The sequence below is a fragment of the Silurus meridionalis genome, chromosome 6 (assembly GCF_014805685.1).
Source record: "Silurus meridionalis isolate SWU-2019-XX chromosome 6, ASM1480568v1, whole genome shotgun sequence".
Lineage (NCBI taxonomy): Eukaryota > Metazoa > Chordata > Actinopteri > Siluriformes > Siluridae > Silurus > Silurus meridionalis.
This window is the reverse complement of record NC_060889.1, coordinates 2,405,995-2,423,774: the sequence shown is the minus strand read 5'-3', so window position 1 is coordinate 2,423,774 and position 17,780 is coordinate 2,405,995. Positions and strand designations below refer to the sequence as shown.

Here is a 17,780-nt window from a genome sequence, read left to right as displayed (position 1 = left end):
ATTAGATCCAATTTTTCACAATTTTTCGAATGAAATAATTCAACGGTTTGTCTCTCAATGCTATTAGTTTCAAGACGCTAAAATGTCAAGGGCTTCACTGACTCATTAGCTAATGTATCTCCACATATTACACGCATGGGGATTAAAGCATGTGAACAGCCCATAGAGACAAAACCGTATGTTAGATATGAGTCATCATTTCTGTATTTGATCTCTACTTACCTCCTCCACCAAAAACCTTTAGAAGAATATTTAATACTCGTGTTTACTGTTAGATGTATGGCGTTTGGCAGATGCCCTTTTCCAGAGCGATTTACATTCATCTCATTCATACAGCAGAGCAGCTGTATGGGGTTTAAGGGCTTTACTCAGGGGGTCAAGGAGGAGTATCTTGGTGTGGCTGGGATTTAAACTGATGACCTTTGGATCCAAAGACCAATGGCTTAACCACTAATACCCATGTGAAGTTTGGTGTGTTTGATGATGTTTTCTGAATGGTGGCTCTAAAAGTGTAAAACGCACAATACATAAAACGGTTGCATATTTACAGTATAAACGTTTCTCCAGTACTTTCTCCTGACCTGCTAGTTATGGTAAGGAAGTTCTAAGAGGTCATGCATTAATACATTTTCTTTCTTTCTAGTTTTCTCGTGATTTAGAGCGTTACAAAAGCTGTTTTCCCGTTATCACAACTTGATTCTCTTGCTCTTGACATGACAAACATTGTTGATCAATCAATTTTAGCAATAGGTCTACCTTATCTTCCTCCATCTTTGTCAGGTTCTCCCCTGGGACACCCCTCCTCCTAATACAGAGATATAGTCTATATATAAATTTTGTAGCTTCATGATGGAGATTTCAGAAGCCGACGCAAGCTCGTATGTCATGAAAAAATGTTTTTTTTTTACGTTGAGATCATAGTCAAGTCAAGTCAAGTTTATTTGTATAGCGCTTTTCACAACAGACATTGTCTCAAAGCAGCTTTACACAAATCAACAGTGATGGTGAATGGTGTGCATTTGTCCCTGATGAGCAAGCCGTGGCGACTGTGGCAAGGAAAAACTCCCTTAGATGTTATGAGGAAGAAACCTTGAGAGGAACCAGACTCAAAAGGGGAACCCATCCTCATCTGGGTGACATCAAGAGTTTGATCATAAATCTTTCAACAATACAGAACACTGGAGAGTGAGAACTAACATGATTACTGGAGTATAAGATTATAAGTAATGTTCTTTCTGCAGTCTTAAACAGTCTATATGGTTAGTAGCTCCGAGTTTTATAAGCTCAGCATTTGTGATCACCACAGATCCAGCATCAGCTTCTCCATGCCAGAGCCTTTAAACACTCCAGGAGGTCCAATGTCAAAACTCCACACATGTAGCGGGATCCAAATGGCACTGGTACGTCTCTAGATGGTTCAGGATGTTTGTGAGTTCGGCATCTACTTCTTTAAAGGTCCGTAATCATCACGAGGTGGGAGGTGACTGGAGCTGGAGCAACCTCAGGATGCCTCGGGATGGGGAGAGAAAGAGAAGCAGTGGAGAGGAATTAGCGTAGCTGCTGTTCATGATATTAACAGCACAAGTTGATAATGTGCATGTGATCAGATGTTCTGGAGCACAAGGTTATGATGTGATGTGTGTTATGTGTAGGCTTTGCTAAAAAGATACGTTTTTAATCTACACTTAAATTGGGTGAGTGTGTCTGAGCCCCGAACACCGTCAGGAAGACTATTCCAGATCATAAGGAAATAAAGTCGTGGCATGGCCTCAAAGGACTTCTCTATTGAAGTTACTGTATAAGTAGTGAAAAAGTCTGCCATGTTCTTGACAAGTAAATACCGATTGTAATTGATGCACCCTGCTCTGGTATAATGCCCTCTACAGACTTCAGCCATCTTATAAGATCATTACAAATAAAACTGTGGACCTAATAAACATGGGCACAGCATGTATGTAGACTGTAGGATTAAGGTAACTAATGAAGTGTAAGGCTACCAGGCAATTCATGTAGAAGAATAAAACGTCATCAGTATGTGCTATTAGTATTTCACACCATCAGCATGTTCTTAAGCAAGATAAATCACTCACGGGCAATTGTGGTTTATATGCTTGTCGAAAAAAAAAAAAGAAGAGGAGGCGGAGGAGGAGGTGGAGGAGAATATGGACCTGGTCATGGCTAGAAAAAAAGAGGCCAACTTGGGATGCCAAGAATGCAAAGGGAGGTTGAGATAAACATATATAAACAAGAAGGCCTCGGCTGTCATAACCCCACAAGATTTTATTCTGAACTGCAATCCAGTATACCGATATTCCTTTTTGCCTTCATGGTAATTACGTTTTAGCGCCATGCTGCGTTTTTATTGGCTATTCAGTAGATGTAGGTGGTAGCAGCAAACACACTGAACACTGTGAGATCTTGAATTTCTGACAGTTGCAGAAATTTTTTAGATGCTATCTTTGGTCACAAGACCTGAACAATGGGTACCTTCTCTCTTAGTACAATGTAATAGCACTGTTTTACAGCCAGAACTACCAAAATAGCCACCATCGTTTTACATTGGTCATCCTTGATATATCAGGTATAAGAGGAATAAAGTACCTCTGGATGATCTGGAAAAAAGATCCACTTCAGGTTGAAAAAAGTTGTTCACATTAGGCTAAATAAGACCACCGTTCCTATAACAGCATGGCCCTCAGTGTTTGGTCCTTAAAACATACATTGTGGTGGTGTAGATTGCAGTCATAAATAGAGATTCTGTGAAAATCTTTTTTTAGATTTGTACTATCAAAGTCAAATTCTGGTTGTCATAAATAAAATGTTTTACTTGGCAAAAAAAGATCAAACCACTGGTAGCTCAGTGGTGTTAAGGCTTTGTGTTACTGAACGGAAAGTCAGGGGTTCACACCCCACTATCACTAAGCTTGAGCCCTTTAAAAGGCCCTTAACCCTCTGTCCTCCAGGGGTGCAGTATCATGGCTGACCCTGTGCTCTGACCCCAGCTTCCTAACATCTCCAGGATATAAAAAGAAAGAATTTCACTGTGCTGTATTGTACATGTGTACAAGTATAAAGGCCCCCTAATAGGAAGCACTTCTGATTAGAATTAATGGATATTTGGTATGGTAATGTGGCTGTAATCATTTTGGCAGTTTTCCAAGAGGCAAAGCAACATTAATGACCCTTCAGTTTCTGTCACTCTGCCCTTATTTGCTCAGATTAATTTTATGCTAAAAAAAAAAATCCAAAAGGGTTAAAGTGATTAAAAGCTAACTGGAGAAACAGCTGACAGGAAAATTCCCACTAATCAGAAGACAAGAACCCATGACTTTGACCGTGGCATAGACGTTAGTGCCAGATAAGCTGGTCATGAACCGCAGAGCTCCTGGGATTTTCACGCACAACCTTACACACAGTGTAACAGTGTTACACTGAAAACCAAAAAGAAAGAAAAAGTCCTCAGTAAGCAGCAGTTCTGTGGGTGGGAATGGCCTGTTAAAAAGAAATCACTAGAAAGTTGACCAATATTTTTTGAGCTGACAGAAAGCCTTAGGCTATGGTAACTCAAATAATCACTTTTTGCAACCATGGTCAGAAGAAACGCATTTAAAATATGCACTAGACTTTGAACATTGAAACACTGTAGTTACATCAGATCCTCAAGCCACAGTCTTGCACAGGCCTATTGTTAACTTATTGATCATGTCCGCTGTGTTTGACCTTCTGTGTCGCTCTCTTTCGGCTTACTCTTTAGAATTGTCCAGACCAGACTAACAACTGCCTGACAATAAAATGATTTTTGCAGTTCATGTTTGGACTTTCGATTCAATTCAATTCATTTTTATTTGTATTGCGCTTTTAACAATGAACATTGTCTCAAAGCAGCTTTACACAGATAACATGGTGATTAAAAGTGAATATGTTCTTTATAAGTAAGTTTGTCCCTGATGAACGAGCTGGTGGCGACTGTGGTGAAGGAAAACCCCCCCAAGATGGCATAAGGAAGAAACCTTGAGAGGAACCAGACTCAAGAGGGAACCAAGCCTCATCTGAGTTGCACCAAATGTCCATTTATTATAGATATACGATGTTGCGGAGTGCAGTGATGGTGATCAGAAGCAAACTGTAGTCCTGAGTCAGTGTAGGAGACTGTTGACATTAACTACAGTCCAAATATATCCTCAAAGCTCACGTTCTTACTCCGGAATTTCATGGAACCCCCCAAGGCGTTGATGAGAAACCATCCCTAGCTGCACAGAGTGGCCTCCAGTCGAAGAAAAATGGCCTGTCTATGTTTGGAAAATAAATAACATTCACAAAAAAAAAAAATTCCTCATGCTGAACAAGTAAGCAAGGGACTGGTTTTGTTTTTATTTTAATTTAGCTTGACAGTGCCACCTCGAACAGTTCCATAACAATAAGTCTTTAATTCAATTATTTTAGCCTGACTCCTGTTTGCAACCATATAACATTGACACGTTATGGTTCAATGACAATCTCAGCTTCATAAAAACACATTAGTGGCACAAATGAAATGATAAGAAACACGAATAACCAATATGGATAAAGACAAGTGGTAACTCAGTGGTCAAAATGTTAAACGTTTGACTTGTCAGTCCTGGGCAAGGCCCTCAACCCCTTAACTACTTAGCTGTATAAAGTACAGTCGCTTGCTTTGGACAAGGGTGCCATTCAAACGCTATAAATGTAAATGTAGATATTAGCATAAGCAATAGCAAAAAGCCACGTTCTCCAACAGCAAGCCTGTCTACTAAGTCTGGCATCTTTCTAATTACGGCCAATTGACATTTCAGAGTCCTCAAGGGCGACGGAGCGAGATGAGAATGGTAAATGCCAAAGCTGTGAGATACTTATTACAAAAAGGATCCAGTTAAAGGTTTGCATAATGGAACAGTATGCAATTTATATTCTTTCATGTTGCTAATTATAGCAGCATCTACGAAGTGCTCATGCTTTTAAACCATTTGTTTTGTGGTTAAGGCACTGATCGGATCTCAGAACTACCGCATGGCCAATGTTGGGCTCTTCAGCAAGGCCCCTTGATTCGAAAACCACTTTGCAAGGGTATGCCAGTTTATATTGGAAAGTAATGCGTTTTGAATTAATGACGGTCTTAGACGAGATAATACGAATAAAATATAGTAATGGCATTTTTCCCAGTACATTGGCAGTGACTCCCATCGCTGGGACTGGGATAAAAGAAACAATTAGTCAAGCAATTAGTCCGTGTGTTTAGTTCAGTTCAGTGTTATTTATTGGCATGGGCATGCAATGCAATATTTCTATTTTCAGTCCAGACCACAGATTTGTATCTGTTAATGGACTTAGCATCAGAACAGCTCAGAAAATACAGGCTAAATGTATTAATGACAAAAGCCATTACAGTTCAAAACTGTGGTCAGTGAAGCAATGAGGTTAATGTATCTGAAAATGACTCTCGTGCCTCTTAGAGCAAACTCAATTCTGCCTAATGTGTGAGTATCGGCTTATCTCAAATCAATACGCCTAATTAGTCTGTTCCTGTTAGTCATTTCTGGTGTGGTTATAGCTCTCAGGGTTGGACTGCGAAAACAAAGCTAACCACTGGGTTTTCCTTTAATTACATTTGTGAATCTGAATGCCTGTCGTAATCCGTTGTTCTCCATGACAGGAAGTCTACAGACTAGAGTTGGACACCGGATGTAATGTTTTTCCAGCCAATCGATGGACTACTTTGATTAATGAGGGCTTAGATGTGGTATGTGCCTCCATAGGGACTTACTCCAGTGCTGTGGATGAAAGATTGGGCAGTAATGTATGTATTAATGTTGTAGCACTAGCTACTTTCTTTTTTTCAGGACATTAATATCCCAACCATATTGGCATATATACAAGGCTGTCTTGTTTTTGAACACCTAGAAAATTGGGAAATGCATAGAAATACCTCACACATATAACTATATGTCTCTGTATTATGGCTGACCAGCATGTAGCTAACATTATACACCCAGCGAAGCAATATTTCAAGTTTTCAAGGCTTGCAAGTTCCAGCATCCAAGACAAATGAAAATAACCAGCAATTTCAATCCTGGATCCATAATTTTGTTGGCTTTTCAAGAAGGTGCAAATTGAGCCTTATATCACTCAACACTTTGTGGTGTATTAATGTTTTACTCTAGCAAGTGTGGCTTATAAGAGGCTTGTAAAGTAAACTGGTACATGCATATACTGTACGTAAACCATGAGCGTGGAGGTTAAAATTCTGTCTTTGTGCATGTTCTCCCTTTGCTTTTTTTTGGTTTCCTCTGGTTACAATAGTCCCCCTCAGACCAATGACTCCCATACTCCCCCATGCTCATACCCTCCCAGGCCAAAGACCCCCATGCTCTGTAGGTTGATTTGCATTTCCAAAATGTCCGAAGTGTGTAAATGGGCTGTGTATCCTGCAATCATGTCCTCCCCCTGAACTTATGGAGATGGGCCTAAGCTCCCCAGTGACCCACTGTAGGATAAGCGGTATAGAATATGGATGGCTTCGTACAGACTTACTACTTGGCTTGAATTGTGCCACATGGCAGAGATAAGTTTTAGGTAAAACCTTCAACTACCTTTAAAATGTTACTCTTTTGAATAAAGTGAGGAACGTTTTCTATTCAGGCATCAGGTGTTTATGGTTCACAGCAAAGTACTGTGCAAAGGACCTTGTATAGTAAAAAAAAAACATATGAAATGTGTGAAACAGATAACGCAGACAAAAACATGCTTGCTGTAGTGGGGGAAACTATTACCGACTGTGTAACAAGCCATAATGGTGCCATACCTTCTTCGAGCAGAGGCGTCATTGAAGCCACAGGGAGTTCAATAAGCGAAGCGGTGCATATGAGTGAAGTGACTGAGATGTCAGACCAGTTTGTAGCAAAAGTGTCTAATGAAGTGGATCGCCACATGAAGCTGGAAAATCCTAGAGGACAGAGGGTACGATGGACAAAGATGACGACCTCATCAAGAATATAGATAACAACGAGAGGTTTTGAGATGTCAGGCGATATGATCTGATGATTTTCACTGATCGGCAATAATTGTATGAGTGTTACATCTATATTGCAATACAGATGTATTGAAGCTGGAATCTTTAACCGCTAATGAGAATAGAAAATCAAATGCTCACAATAACAGCTACTTTTCTCAAACTGCACCAAAAGCAAATGTTAATTCTTCCAGGATTTGAGCCAGGTAGATCTGAAGACCACTGTGGACCACTGGATTGAATCTATTATGTCTTATATTTTCAACAAAGGCTTATAAAGCAGATATTATAGTTCCTTGATAGCATGCTAATTTCACGTGAAGTCCATGCCTAAATGGAAAACGCCCCCATTTCAGTTAATCTTTAGGAAGAGATACTGATAAAGAGTTGCTTTTGCATGCACACAAATTAATCTTATTGAAAGCAGCCAAGCAAATTGTATGAATACTGCATTCTGACTGCAGGGGACTTAAAGGCTGCCGAAAGCACATGGTGTTTAACTGAAATCTCTAATGATAATAAAAAAGCAAGTACCAGACTTTAGGTTGGGCCTCCACACTCTTTAATGCATACTGAGTATATTAATTCATTTTGCATCCTAAGAATAGCTATAGATTTACTAATTCACTGGCCAAAACAAATATATGAAACTAAAATGGTTTATGAATACACTCCACTCCATTATTAGTCTCATTTCATTTTCAGCAATACTTCTATCTGATTGTTCCTCTTTGTACAAAGTCAACAGTCTTCTTCAGCAAAAAGCCTGTTATACACTCAACATTCAACCATTCTTGAGACTGCAGTCATATATAGTAGATCATGTAATGGATATTACAGACTGTCAGTCATTAAGATTCGTATTACACGTGGATGTCAGTCACCATAAAAGAATGAAAGAAAGCCTTCCGCATCTTACAGTTAAAAAAAAAAAAAAAAGTACAGCAATCAATTGCTAATGTTAAAATCAGGTTAAAAGCCTGCTTTATGAGTCCATTATTGTGGTGTTTTGTCATCTCATAACGAAATATATGGCTCTGGAGTGGATAAAAGCAGACTTTGTGTTGCATTAGTCTGGATCGCGGTGCATTACCGCTTGTATAATGTATAATATAATTATCCCCCAGGTAATAACCAAGGCATTATAAAGGAAGGGAGAGAAATCGAGGGAGAAACAAAGGAAGAGGGAGTGGGGAGTGGGTGTATAATGGAGCAGACACCCTTTATAGTAGAGAGAAGTCATACACACCCGAGTTATTGCCATGCGTGTTCCGATTGATCAGAAATAGTGTGCTGGTGCTGCTATTATACCGGTGAATAAATTGGGTGGTACCCATTGGAGTACAAGAATCGCTACTTATCTCATCTATTAATTCAAGTTTTACGTTGGATTTACGTGATTTAATTGGATGGAAAATGGACATGTAATTGAAATACAATTTCTTACTTTCAGATTCACTGACTTCTTACTTAGTGGCTTAATCTTGACTCCACTTGTGTGCACCTGTTCTGTGTCCCCCAAACACCATTAATTATATACCTGTTGTTCCTTGGTTTCATAGTCTTTTTCCTCCTCTGTTGTTTGTCTTGCATTATAGATGTATGTCTGTTCTCTGACCACCTCGATAGACCTCTTACAATGACTCATGGGTTGCTCTCAATAAGTTAAGCTTGTGTGCACAAGGGGTTATAGGGTTGTTAATGTCCCTGGATAAACCCTAGAGTCAGTGTGTAACACATGTGCTTATAATCCAAGATTTTTCATGTAGACATGTTTGACTAACTGAAGAGTGGTAAATTTAGTGAATTGTTGGGCAATCTATAAAAAAAGCATTGATCCAGCATACCCCATATGCTACTATTCAATTCCCTGATTCTTTTACTTTGGGTCAATTGGGGTGAGATTTTGCATCTGATATTTACATTTGCATCTGATATGCCTTACATATTTCTCTTCTAGTGAACAAACACAAACCATGGATTGAGACATCCTACCATGGTGTGATCACCGAGAACATGGACACCATCCTGTTGGACCCTCCACTAGTAGCCTTGGACAAAGATGCTCCTGTTCCCTATGCAGGTACATGTTTTCTCTTACTGACTTGAACCAAGATGAGCTCTTTTTTTCCTTCTTACTTGTTAATAAAATATCGTTCTGTTCCGTTGTGTCTCAGCCATATGAAATGACCTCAGCATTATTTTTTGTTCCTGACATCCTGATTGGCCCAGTGATGCACGTTTATAGTTTTACTGACCTTGGAAATGGTAGAGAAAGAAGTAAGCCTCGAAATAATCTGGTTAATCATTTAAGTGCAAGATGGGATCAGCTGGAAGTCGTGTGGGGGGGAGCAATTATATTTGTGTGTTGGTGTCAGGTTAGTGTCAAGATGTGCCAGCTGGAGAGTAATTTACAAGTAATGATAATTTTATATTTATACAAAGAGGCAAACAAGGTGCCATGACAGCGCTTCACAGCTTATTAAATGGCAAACGTTCCAATTTATCTGCTTTCTGCCATCCTTGAAAATCTGATTTAGAAACTTATTTTTTTGTTGTGCTAAGTATTAGCTCAGATAATAATCAGGCATTTTGCTGCCTCTCAGCCAAGCATTAATCGGGTTATAAAACTAATACAGTGTGTACTTGATAAGAGTCTATGCAATCATAGTTACAGAGAACTGGCCCAGGGGCCGATTTCGTACCTCACATATAAATATGGCATGTAATACTTTGTGTAACCTTTTATTTTATTTATACTTTTTTTTTTACTATTTGACCAGCAACTTCTGTTTTCTGCCATTCCATTGGCTATAACTATGCCTGAAATTGTTGTGATGACCTTTATTTAACCTTGTAACAAATCAAAAACATTACTTTGCATTGTCTATATATACCTACTGCACATATGATGCAGTAAAGGCATTGTATAGGAATGAGCACATCCTTTGAATAAAGGGCCAACAGAAACAAAAATCAGTTTAGGCTTGGATTTGACTTGATAAAAATAAATAAACGCTAAAACTACAGATGGTAATATTCAGCGATTCACCCCACTCCTAAAGACAAACTTGTCCAATCCAACAAACTCCTGCAGACACACTTGACCAATCCAACACTCTCCTGCAGACATGCTTGACCAATCCAACAAACTCCTACAGACACTAGTGACCAATCCACCTCAATCTTGAAGACACGCGACTAATCCAACAAACTCCTGCAGACACACCTGACCAATCCAACAAACTCCTGTAGACACTAGTGACCAATCCAACAAACTCCTGCACATATACTTGACCAATTCAACAAACTCCTGCAGACACACCTGACCAATCCAACAAACTCCTGTAGACACGAGTGACCAATTCAACAAACTTGGACACACCTGACCAATCCAACAATCTCCTGCAGCAACATGTGACCTTGATCAGTCCCACCTACTCCTACAGACCTTGTGGAAAAATTCTGCCCACTCCTGCAGACATAGCCAACCACACCCAAAAACCCACCCTTCCTTAAAGAAAGCTCTTGATCTTTCCCACCCACTTACACAGGCATTTGGAACCAGTCCCCTTTTCCACAAATACTCTTGACCTTGTAGCTATTCGCATTATATTTTAATAAACAATTCATTACTCAGGATATATTCAAATTTAAATCTTAGATCATTAACATAATTTCAAACAGCTAGGGGTGCCCCCAAATAGTCAAAGATTGATGCTTAAATAGGGGGAGCCTGATTCGACTACCAATCTCTGAATCGAAACTTCACAGTGGGGCTATTAAAAGAGGATCATGGCATTTTGGTATATGGGGGTGCACAATGTCTGATTTTGCTAGAACTACCTGTTATCGTCGTTGTCCAGCCCCCCAAACCCCTGACACACACATGATTCGACTATCAGTCGACTATAGGCAACATTAAACAATTTTAATTTGACATTGTAAATCCTTAGTCAAGGACACTATTTCCAGTCTCTATAGCACAGAGCAAATCCCATATTAATAAACACTTCTTTCCATCCGCGTCATTTCTGACAGTAGGCTCTTAGCCGGAGGAGAGCATTTTGCTAGTTGATAACAACGTCACATTCCGGACAGGTGTTCTCTCCCTCTTGCACCAGCAGACTTCGGGTCAGTCTGGGTTGGCAGCTTGCGAAATAATTAAGCGTGTATGAGAGAAAAGTTCAGTTTTGAGTGCAAGCACGTGCACCTTAATGTTTTCATGCCATGTGATTAATGAGTAATCTGCCATACTGATGTCCATTATCTATGAATCTCCCCCGAGGTGAAGACATACGCCTGAGGAACTAGTCACAGCGGTGTCTTCCTAATTATCCACTTGGGATTGAGCAAAACGCAACATACATCTTTTACTCTGGTTAATATGGTGCTAGGGTAGTAGTTGTTTTTTTCCCTCCTGTACATGTATGTATGGTTTACAATGGTACCACTCATACTCATACATAGTCCTGGGGGACATTTACCTCTATAACCAAGACCTCCAGAAAAAACAACTTTAATATTAACGCCCTTACGTACTGGGACTGGTTTGGGGGGGAAAAAGAAAAAAAAAAAAAGAAGTCAAATTTACAGTTTCTACCTATGTTGAGAATTTACAGATGTGGAAACATGTAAAGCCACTGAAGAGGTGATAATTAAAACATGAGCTGGGATAGTTTTTTTTCCCATTTCTGAGGGTGGCAGTGAGTTGTGTTTTGTATAAGAGCATACTCTTGTGTTACCATTCACTCTACACACAACACAGACCATTGCTGTTTAATTCATTAAATGCATGGTGCCAAATAAAGTCTGTAGAAAAGAGTAGAAAAAGAATCTAGGTATTTTTTTATTCATTTTTTAAATATATCTTTTTAGGATAGTGCTATTCCTCTAAAGAGCTTCTTTTCAAGCTGTCAAAAAGAAAATGCTAACCCATACTAGCCATTCATGGCACTTGCTTTGGACGTCTTACTTCTCTGTGCTTTTGAAGATTCATTCAATCACCTCAATTAAATCGAAACAGATATTTGGGGCACTAAACAGATAGTTACAGATGGTGTCATTGAAATACACCCCCTATACTTAAGTGGGCTGGGTGCTACATTTGGCTCATTACTTGCCGTGAATACTTCAACTGAAGGCTGTCTCGTTCGGTAGAACACATTGCATCATTTCGGCTGTCTTAATTATACGCCGTAATCAACTCTCTTGCTCTCTCAAATCACTATATTTTATCTTTAAACATATAAATGTGTGAATATGAGCTGAAAAAAAACCCAAAATATATTTGAAAAACACGTCTCGCCTCAACTACCTGGAATTAAAACAAAGATGGATAGAACAGGTTGGGTGAGATCCCCCCCAATGAATGCGTCTCCAGACGCATCATTAAGCCAAACATCCATTACTTCCAATTGCAGCGAATTAAGTATTCTTATCTCGAAACATTTCCTTTAACTCTCTTGTTGAACTCATCTCAAACTTCACCCTTGAATTTATTAACCACTCTGCTTTCAAGCTCTAACTTAGTAACTGACAGCACTGGATAGTGATAAAGAGCTTGGAGACTCGGGCTACATTAAATAAATTAAAAGGCGTAAGCGGTATAGATGATTCCAGAAGGTCATGCCGTATGATTGGCGTATGGTCGTCACTTGTAGGCACTTGTTCGGTCACGAATATACAGGCACCAGTGCTCTTTGCAAGTGGTGGACAGTAATTAAGAAAATGTAATTTGTAGTAGGTTTTTTAAATAATCTGGACTTTACTGAAGTATTTTCATTTAACTTTCAAAAACTTAGCACCAACATATAGTTCAGCGTCAGTTCAATATTAAGCAGAATATTTTTAGAATAATAAATAATGGAAGAAACTCCTGTCTAAGTTGCCACAACATCCATGGCCTTATTTTAGTAGATATTGATCAGTGTTTGATTAATATCATTCTATTAATAGTTTGGTGAAAAGAGTAAAAAGAGTCTTTCACAGTATTCACAGCCTTTAGCATGACACTCAAAATTGAGTTTAGGTGTATCCTGTTCCCACTGATCATCCTTGAGATGTTTCTACAACTTGACTGTAGTCCACCTGTGGTAAATTCAGTTGATTGGACATGATTTGGAAAAGCACACACCTGCCTATATGAGGTCCCACAGTTGCATGTCAGAGCACAAACCAAGCCATGAAGTCCAAGGAATTGCCTGTAGACCTCTAAGACAGGATTGTATCAAGGCACAGATCTGGGGAATAAAAATTACTGCAGTATTGAAGGTCTCAATGAACACAGTGGCACAGTTTGGAAACCCCAGGACTCCAGGGCCTGAGTGAGGGAGGTGACCAAGAACCTGATGGTCAATCTAAAAGAGATTCAGCGTTTCTCTGTGGAGAGAGTAGAACCTTCCAAAAGAACAACCATATCTGCAGCACTCTACCAATCAGGCCTGTGTTGTAGAGTGGCCAGACGGAAGCCACTCCTCAATAAAAGGCACTTGACAGCCCAACTGGTGTTTGCCAAAAGGCACCTGAAGGACTCTCAGATAATGAAAAACAAAAACTTAACTCTTTGGCCTGAATGCCAAGCGTCATGTCTGGAGGAAATCATCCACTGTTCATCACCGGGCCAATACCATCCCTACAGTGAAGCATGGTGGTGGCAGCATCATGCTGTGGGGATGATTTTCAGAAGCAGGAACTGGGAGACTCGTCAGAAACGAAGGAAAGATAAATGCAACAATGTACAGAGACATCCTTGAGGAAACCTGCTCCAGAGTGCTCCAGACCTCAGACTGGGGCAACTGGACAATGACCCTTAACACACAGCCAAGATAGCAAAGCTATGCTATGGGATGACTCTGAATGTCCTTAAGTGGCCCAGCCAGAACTCAGATTTTAACCCCTAAGAATATCTCTGGAGGATCTGAAAACGGCTGTGCACCGACACTCCCCATCCAACCTAATGGAGGTTCTCAAGAAGAATGGGAGCAACTGCCCAAAAATAGGTGTGCCAAGCTTGAAGCATCATACTCAAGACTTGAGCCTGTAATTGTTGTCAAAAGAGTTTCAACAAAGTATTGAGCAGATGCTGTGAATATTTACGTATGTGATTTTGCATAGAATTGAAAGAAATTCTAATATATTGTGTACAAATTAAAAAATTATAAGTTGCCTGTCACTGTGTCACTGGCTTGGGTGTAAGATAAGGTTTCCAAAAAAAAAAAATTCATCAAAGAATTGCTTGAGGCTGTAGGAAGTGAAAGAGGATATGCCTGACAGGAAGTGACAGGGCCTGTTCAAACACAGTCCATCGAGCCAAGGTGCGATGCAATGTACATTGCAAGAACTTAATTACATGTAGGAGTGTAACAGCCGAATTTCCTGTCACACATACGAATGGGGCGGTCGCAGTACTGACAAGCCAATTAGATCCATATTTGCATATTGCCTTTAGCCTATTCGGCTTGTTCAAAGAAGCATAAAAGGAGCAAAAAAAAATGCTGTAAAGTCGGCCTAGGTCAAAATCTGTTAAAGCTGCTAAATCACCTTCCTTCCACCTCCTAGTTTATTCTACTTCGTCTTTTCGGCTCTAGATAAGATTGCAAAAAATATATATATTGTTTCCTTGTGGTATTATCCGTGAGCTAGTTGTGTAAAAGTGTGTTGGATAAAGCACTGTGCACAAATTTGTGTCTGAAAAAGTTTGATACTGCAACTTTTATTATGGCCAGACATCTCAGAACATTTTTTTTTAACACAAACCAGTAAGCTCTCCTTTTGGAGAAATTCACATATACCAATAAAAGCAATATGGACATAAGATAGTGGACACCTGACTTTTTGGACTTCCAATTCCAAATTTGGTCCCCAATTGCACTTATGATAACCTTCACTCGAATGGGAAGATGTTCCAGGTAGTGATGTAGGTGAGGGTGCATCAGGGTGCACAGGAACATTGTCCAGCTGAACAAATTTTGGTGTCTTAGTTGAAGAGATGGGAAAGTTTCAAGGTCCTCTCATCCAAAGTCCAATACAATTGTGTGCCTCCAACAATGTGGAATGTACCACATATGACTGAGAAAAAAAAAGGTTTCCCAATATGGTTATGTTCTAAGACCCCCCTGCGAGTTTCAAAAATCTGTGTGTTTTGGATGCACCCCCGCAGCCCCTATCATCCAGACATTACGTAAGTAACTTGGTTCCTTTTTGATGCAAACTCAACAGAAAATGTGAAGTAATGGACATGCTTTAAAAATTTATATAATCTGTTCCTGAACATTCGGTTCTGCTGCGGATTCCCGCAAATGTGTAAGATAATACGCAACTTGCTGTTAGTTAGGTTCCATATGAGAACCCAAGATTTTTCTGAACCACAAATTATCAGGGGTTTGAGATTTTAGAGGCAATTTGTTAATTTGGTGACATTTTCATGCTTGTCCTTTTTAAAAGATGTAAGAAATATGTTAGCACTGTGATCAAACTGGTTATGGCTTCAGGAGTTCACACACTTTTTTACAAATATTAGCCGGTGTAGTTAAAGCACTTAACTAGCTAGCTAGAATATATAAGCAGTCACGTTTTCTTTACAAGGCTATTCTTTCAAGCATGTGACAGTGTTATGAGATTCATTGAATGAAAATTACGTAGAAAAACGAATGACGGTATTTGTTAATATTTTTTTAGCCAGATCAGCTAGTTTTATTATATGAACAAAACAAAACAAACATGGGTATAGTAAATGTCCTTCAAGTGTGCATAAAGAAGTAAATGCACTAGGATTGTTTCAAATGATAGAGGTGTGAGGAAGTCCTATAAAACACCCTATCAATTAGAGTAAAGAGGTGGTACTACACGTCACATGCATGGTAGTTCTCTTTTCTTGCCAAAAGCTTGGCGGACAAAAGGCACTGACCCATTAGTTTTGACAGCAGAAAGAGCCAATAATTACACATTGCAAGCACTTCTTTGAGCTCTGACTGAAAGCTCCCCACACTTTCCTCTGCTGTTCCATCAATTGTTAACAATGCCTTTCATACACTTGCCTCTTCCACCGAGTCCACCCACTTGGACCTTCTTTCAACCTCGTAATACTTGCGGAGCGCGAACAAAGTTTCGCAAACATTCTGAGACTCTACTGTACTGTGCTTGCTGGATGCTAAAAAGAGCTTCATGCTTTCATTTGATACGAATTATATATTCAACAAATTAGCAATGTTTGTAATTACTGCCACAGGCCCCTAAATGGTACCCTGAGCTCTTTGGTTTTCCTCTAAGTATGCACTTTGGTGACTTCAGCTTAGAATTATGATACATACAATGTATGCAGCATGGTGGTCAACATTTATCCCTAACGAGAAAGCCATTGGTAAAGAAAAACTCCCTGATATGATGTGAGGAACCAAAGGAACCAGATTCAATAAGGGGAACCCATCGTCCTCAAGGTGGTGGTCAAGTGGTTAGGATTCGGTGGTGAGAGCAGGCCCACGACCCGGCAGCCATTAGGTTTGCACAAGGTGGGTGCACTCTTAGTGCCGGTCCCAAGCCCGGATAAATGGGGAGGGTTGTGTTAGGAAGGGTATCCAGCGTAAAACATGCGTCAAAATCGATCATGCGGATCACGAAACAGATGATCCGCTGTGGCGACCCCAAATGGGAGAAGCCGAAAGAAAGTTTATAGGTTCATCAATGTTGAGGTTATCGATGGAGACAAAACTTGGAGATAAAAATAAATTGCTAAGAAACCATTCGTGCCAGTTGTAACAAACTGTTTATAGTTTGAGTGAAACCCTTCACATTAATATTTGAATCCACATCCAAGTGGTGCTACAGCCATCTGTCTCTAGGAGCAAAAGGAAGATCCGTCAATCACAACAATACCAGCCAATTACAGTCATCTGGCTTCATGTATGTGGAAAAGGATAATAGCGCTTTTCTATGATCTGCAATTCTTGCAGTAAGACACATAGTAATAACTCATTCTCCTTTGTTGGTAGGTGTTGTACGATGGAGAAAGCTGGATGGTGGGTAGGAGTTGATGGGTGACCAAATCATGAAGCAAAAAAAAAACATTTGAAAAAAACAAAACCGCAGCTTGTCAGTTTTACCATTGGGAAAGACATCAGTTGTCACCGCTTTTCACACATCTCCTCAGCCTCCCTTTTTACGTTCCCTTCCACTCTTTCTCTCCAGCACGATTTACACCCACTCCAATTTCTCGAGCGGCGTTCCTTCCTTTGAGCAAATAAGACTGCGAATATTCCTTTATATATATACACTCTATATATTAACCTATTGCCTTGACCTTTCTTACATCAAGCCTCTGTCCTTTCTCCTCCAGATCAGTTTTCGATGTGCCCTTTAAGCTCTGCCTTTCCAATGACATTTAAGGACAGAAGGGCTGAGAAGAAATGAGAAAACGGGGGAACCCTCTTCACCTCAACCCCCACCCATCGATACAAATCATTCATGCATTAATTTTTATCCACTGTTGTACAAGATACAAGTCATTTATTTCTGGTAATCAGGGGCATTGTGGAACATTTTCATGTCAGCTCTGTTTATGTTGGCTGCTGCACAGCACTTCAACAATGAACTCACACCACCTAGCGCTTTATGTTTAAGATGTTATGCCGCTTAAACAGCGCCTTGAATCACGAGTGTGAGGACGTTCAACCTGAGCGTTCGGCGAGCACGCTCATTAAAATGAATGCAAGGCACCTTGAATAGCACCTTGACTCAGCGGCAAATTGTAGATGCT

At 39.8% G+C, this 17,780-nt stretch overlaps 1 protein-coding gene across 1 annotated transcript in view; it reads left to right on the top strand.

Moving 5' to 3' along the window:
* clstn2a (calsyntenin 2a) overlaps positions 1 to 17,780 on the top strand; it is a 72,368-nt gene that overhangs the window by 25,739 nt on the left and 28,849 nt on the right. The window contains exon 2 of the mRNA XM_046852641.1: positions 8,988 to 9,110. Coding sequence (XP_046708597.1) covers positions 8,988 to 9,110 — 123 coding nt within the window. The remainder of the gene's footprint in view (positions 1 to 8,987; positions 9,111 to 17,780) is intronic.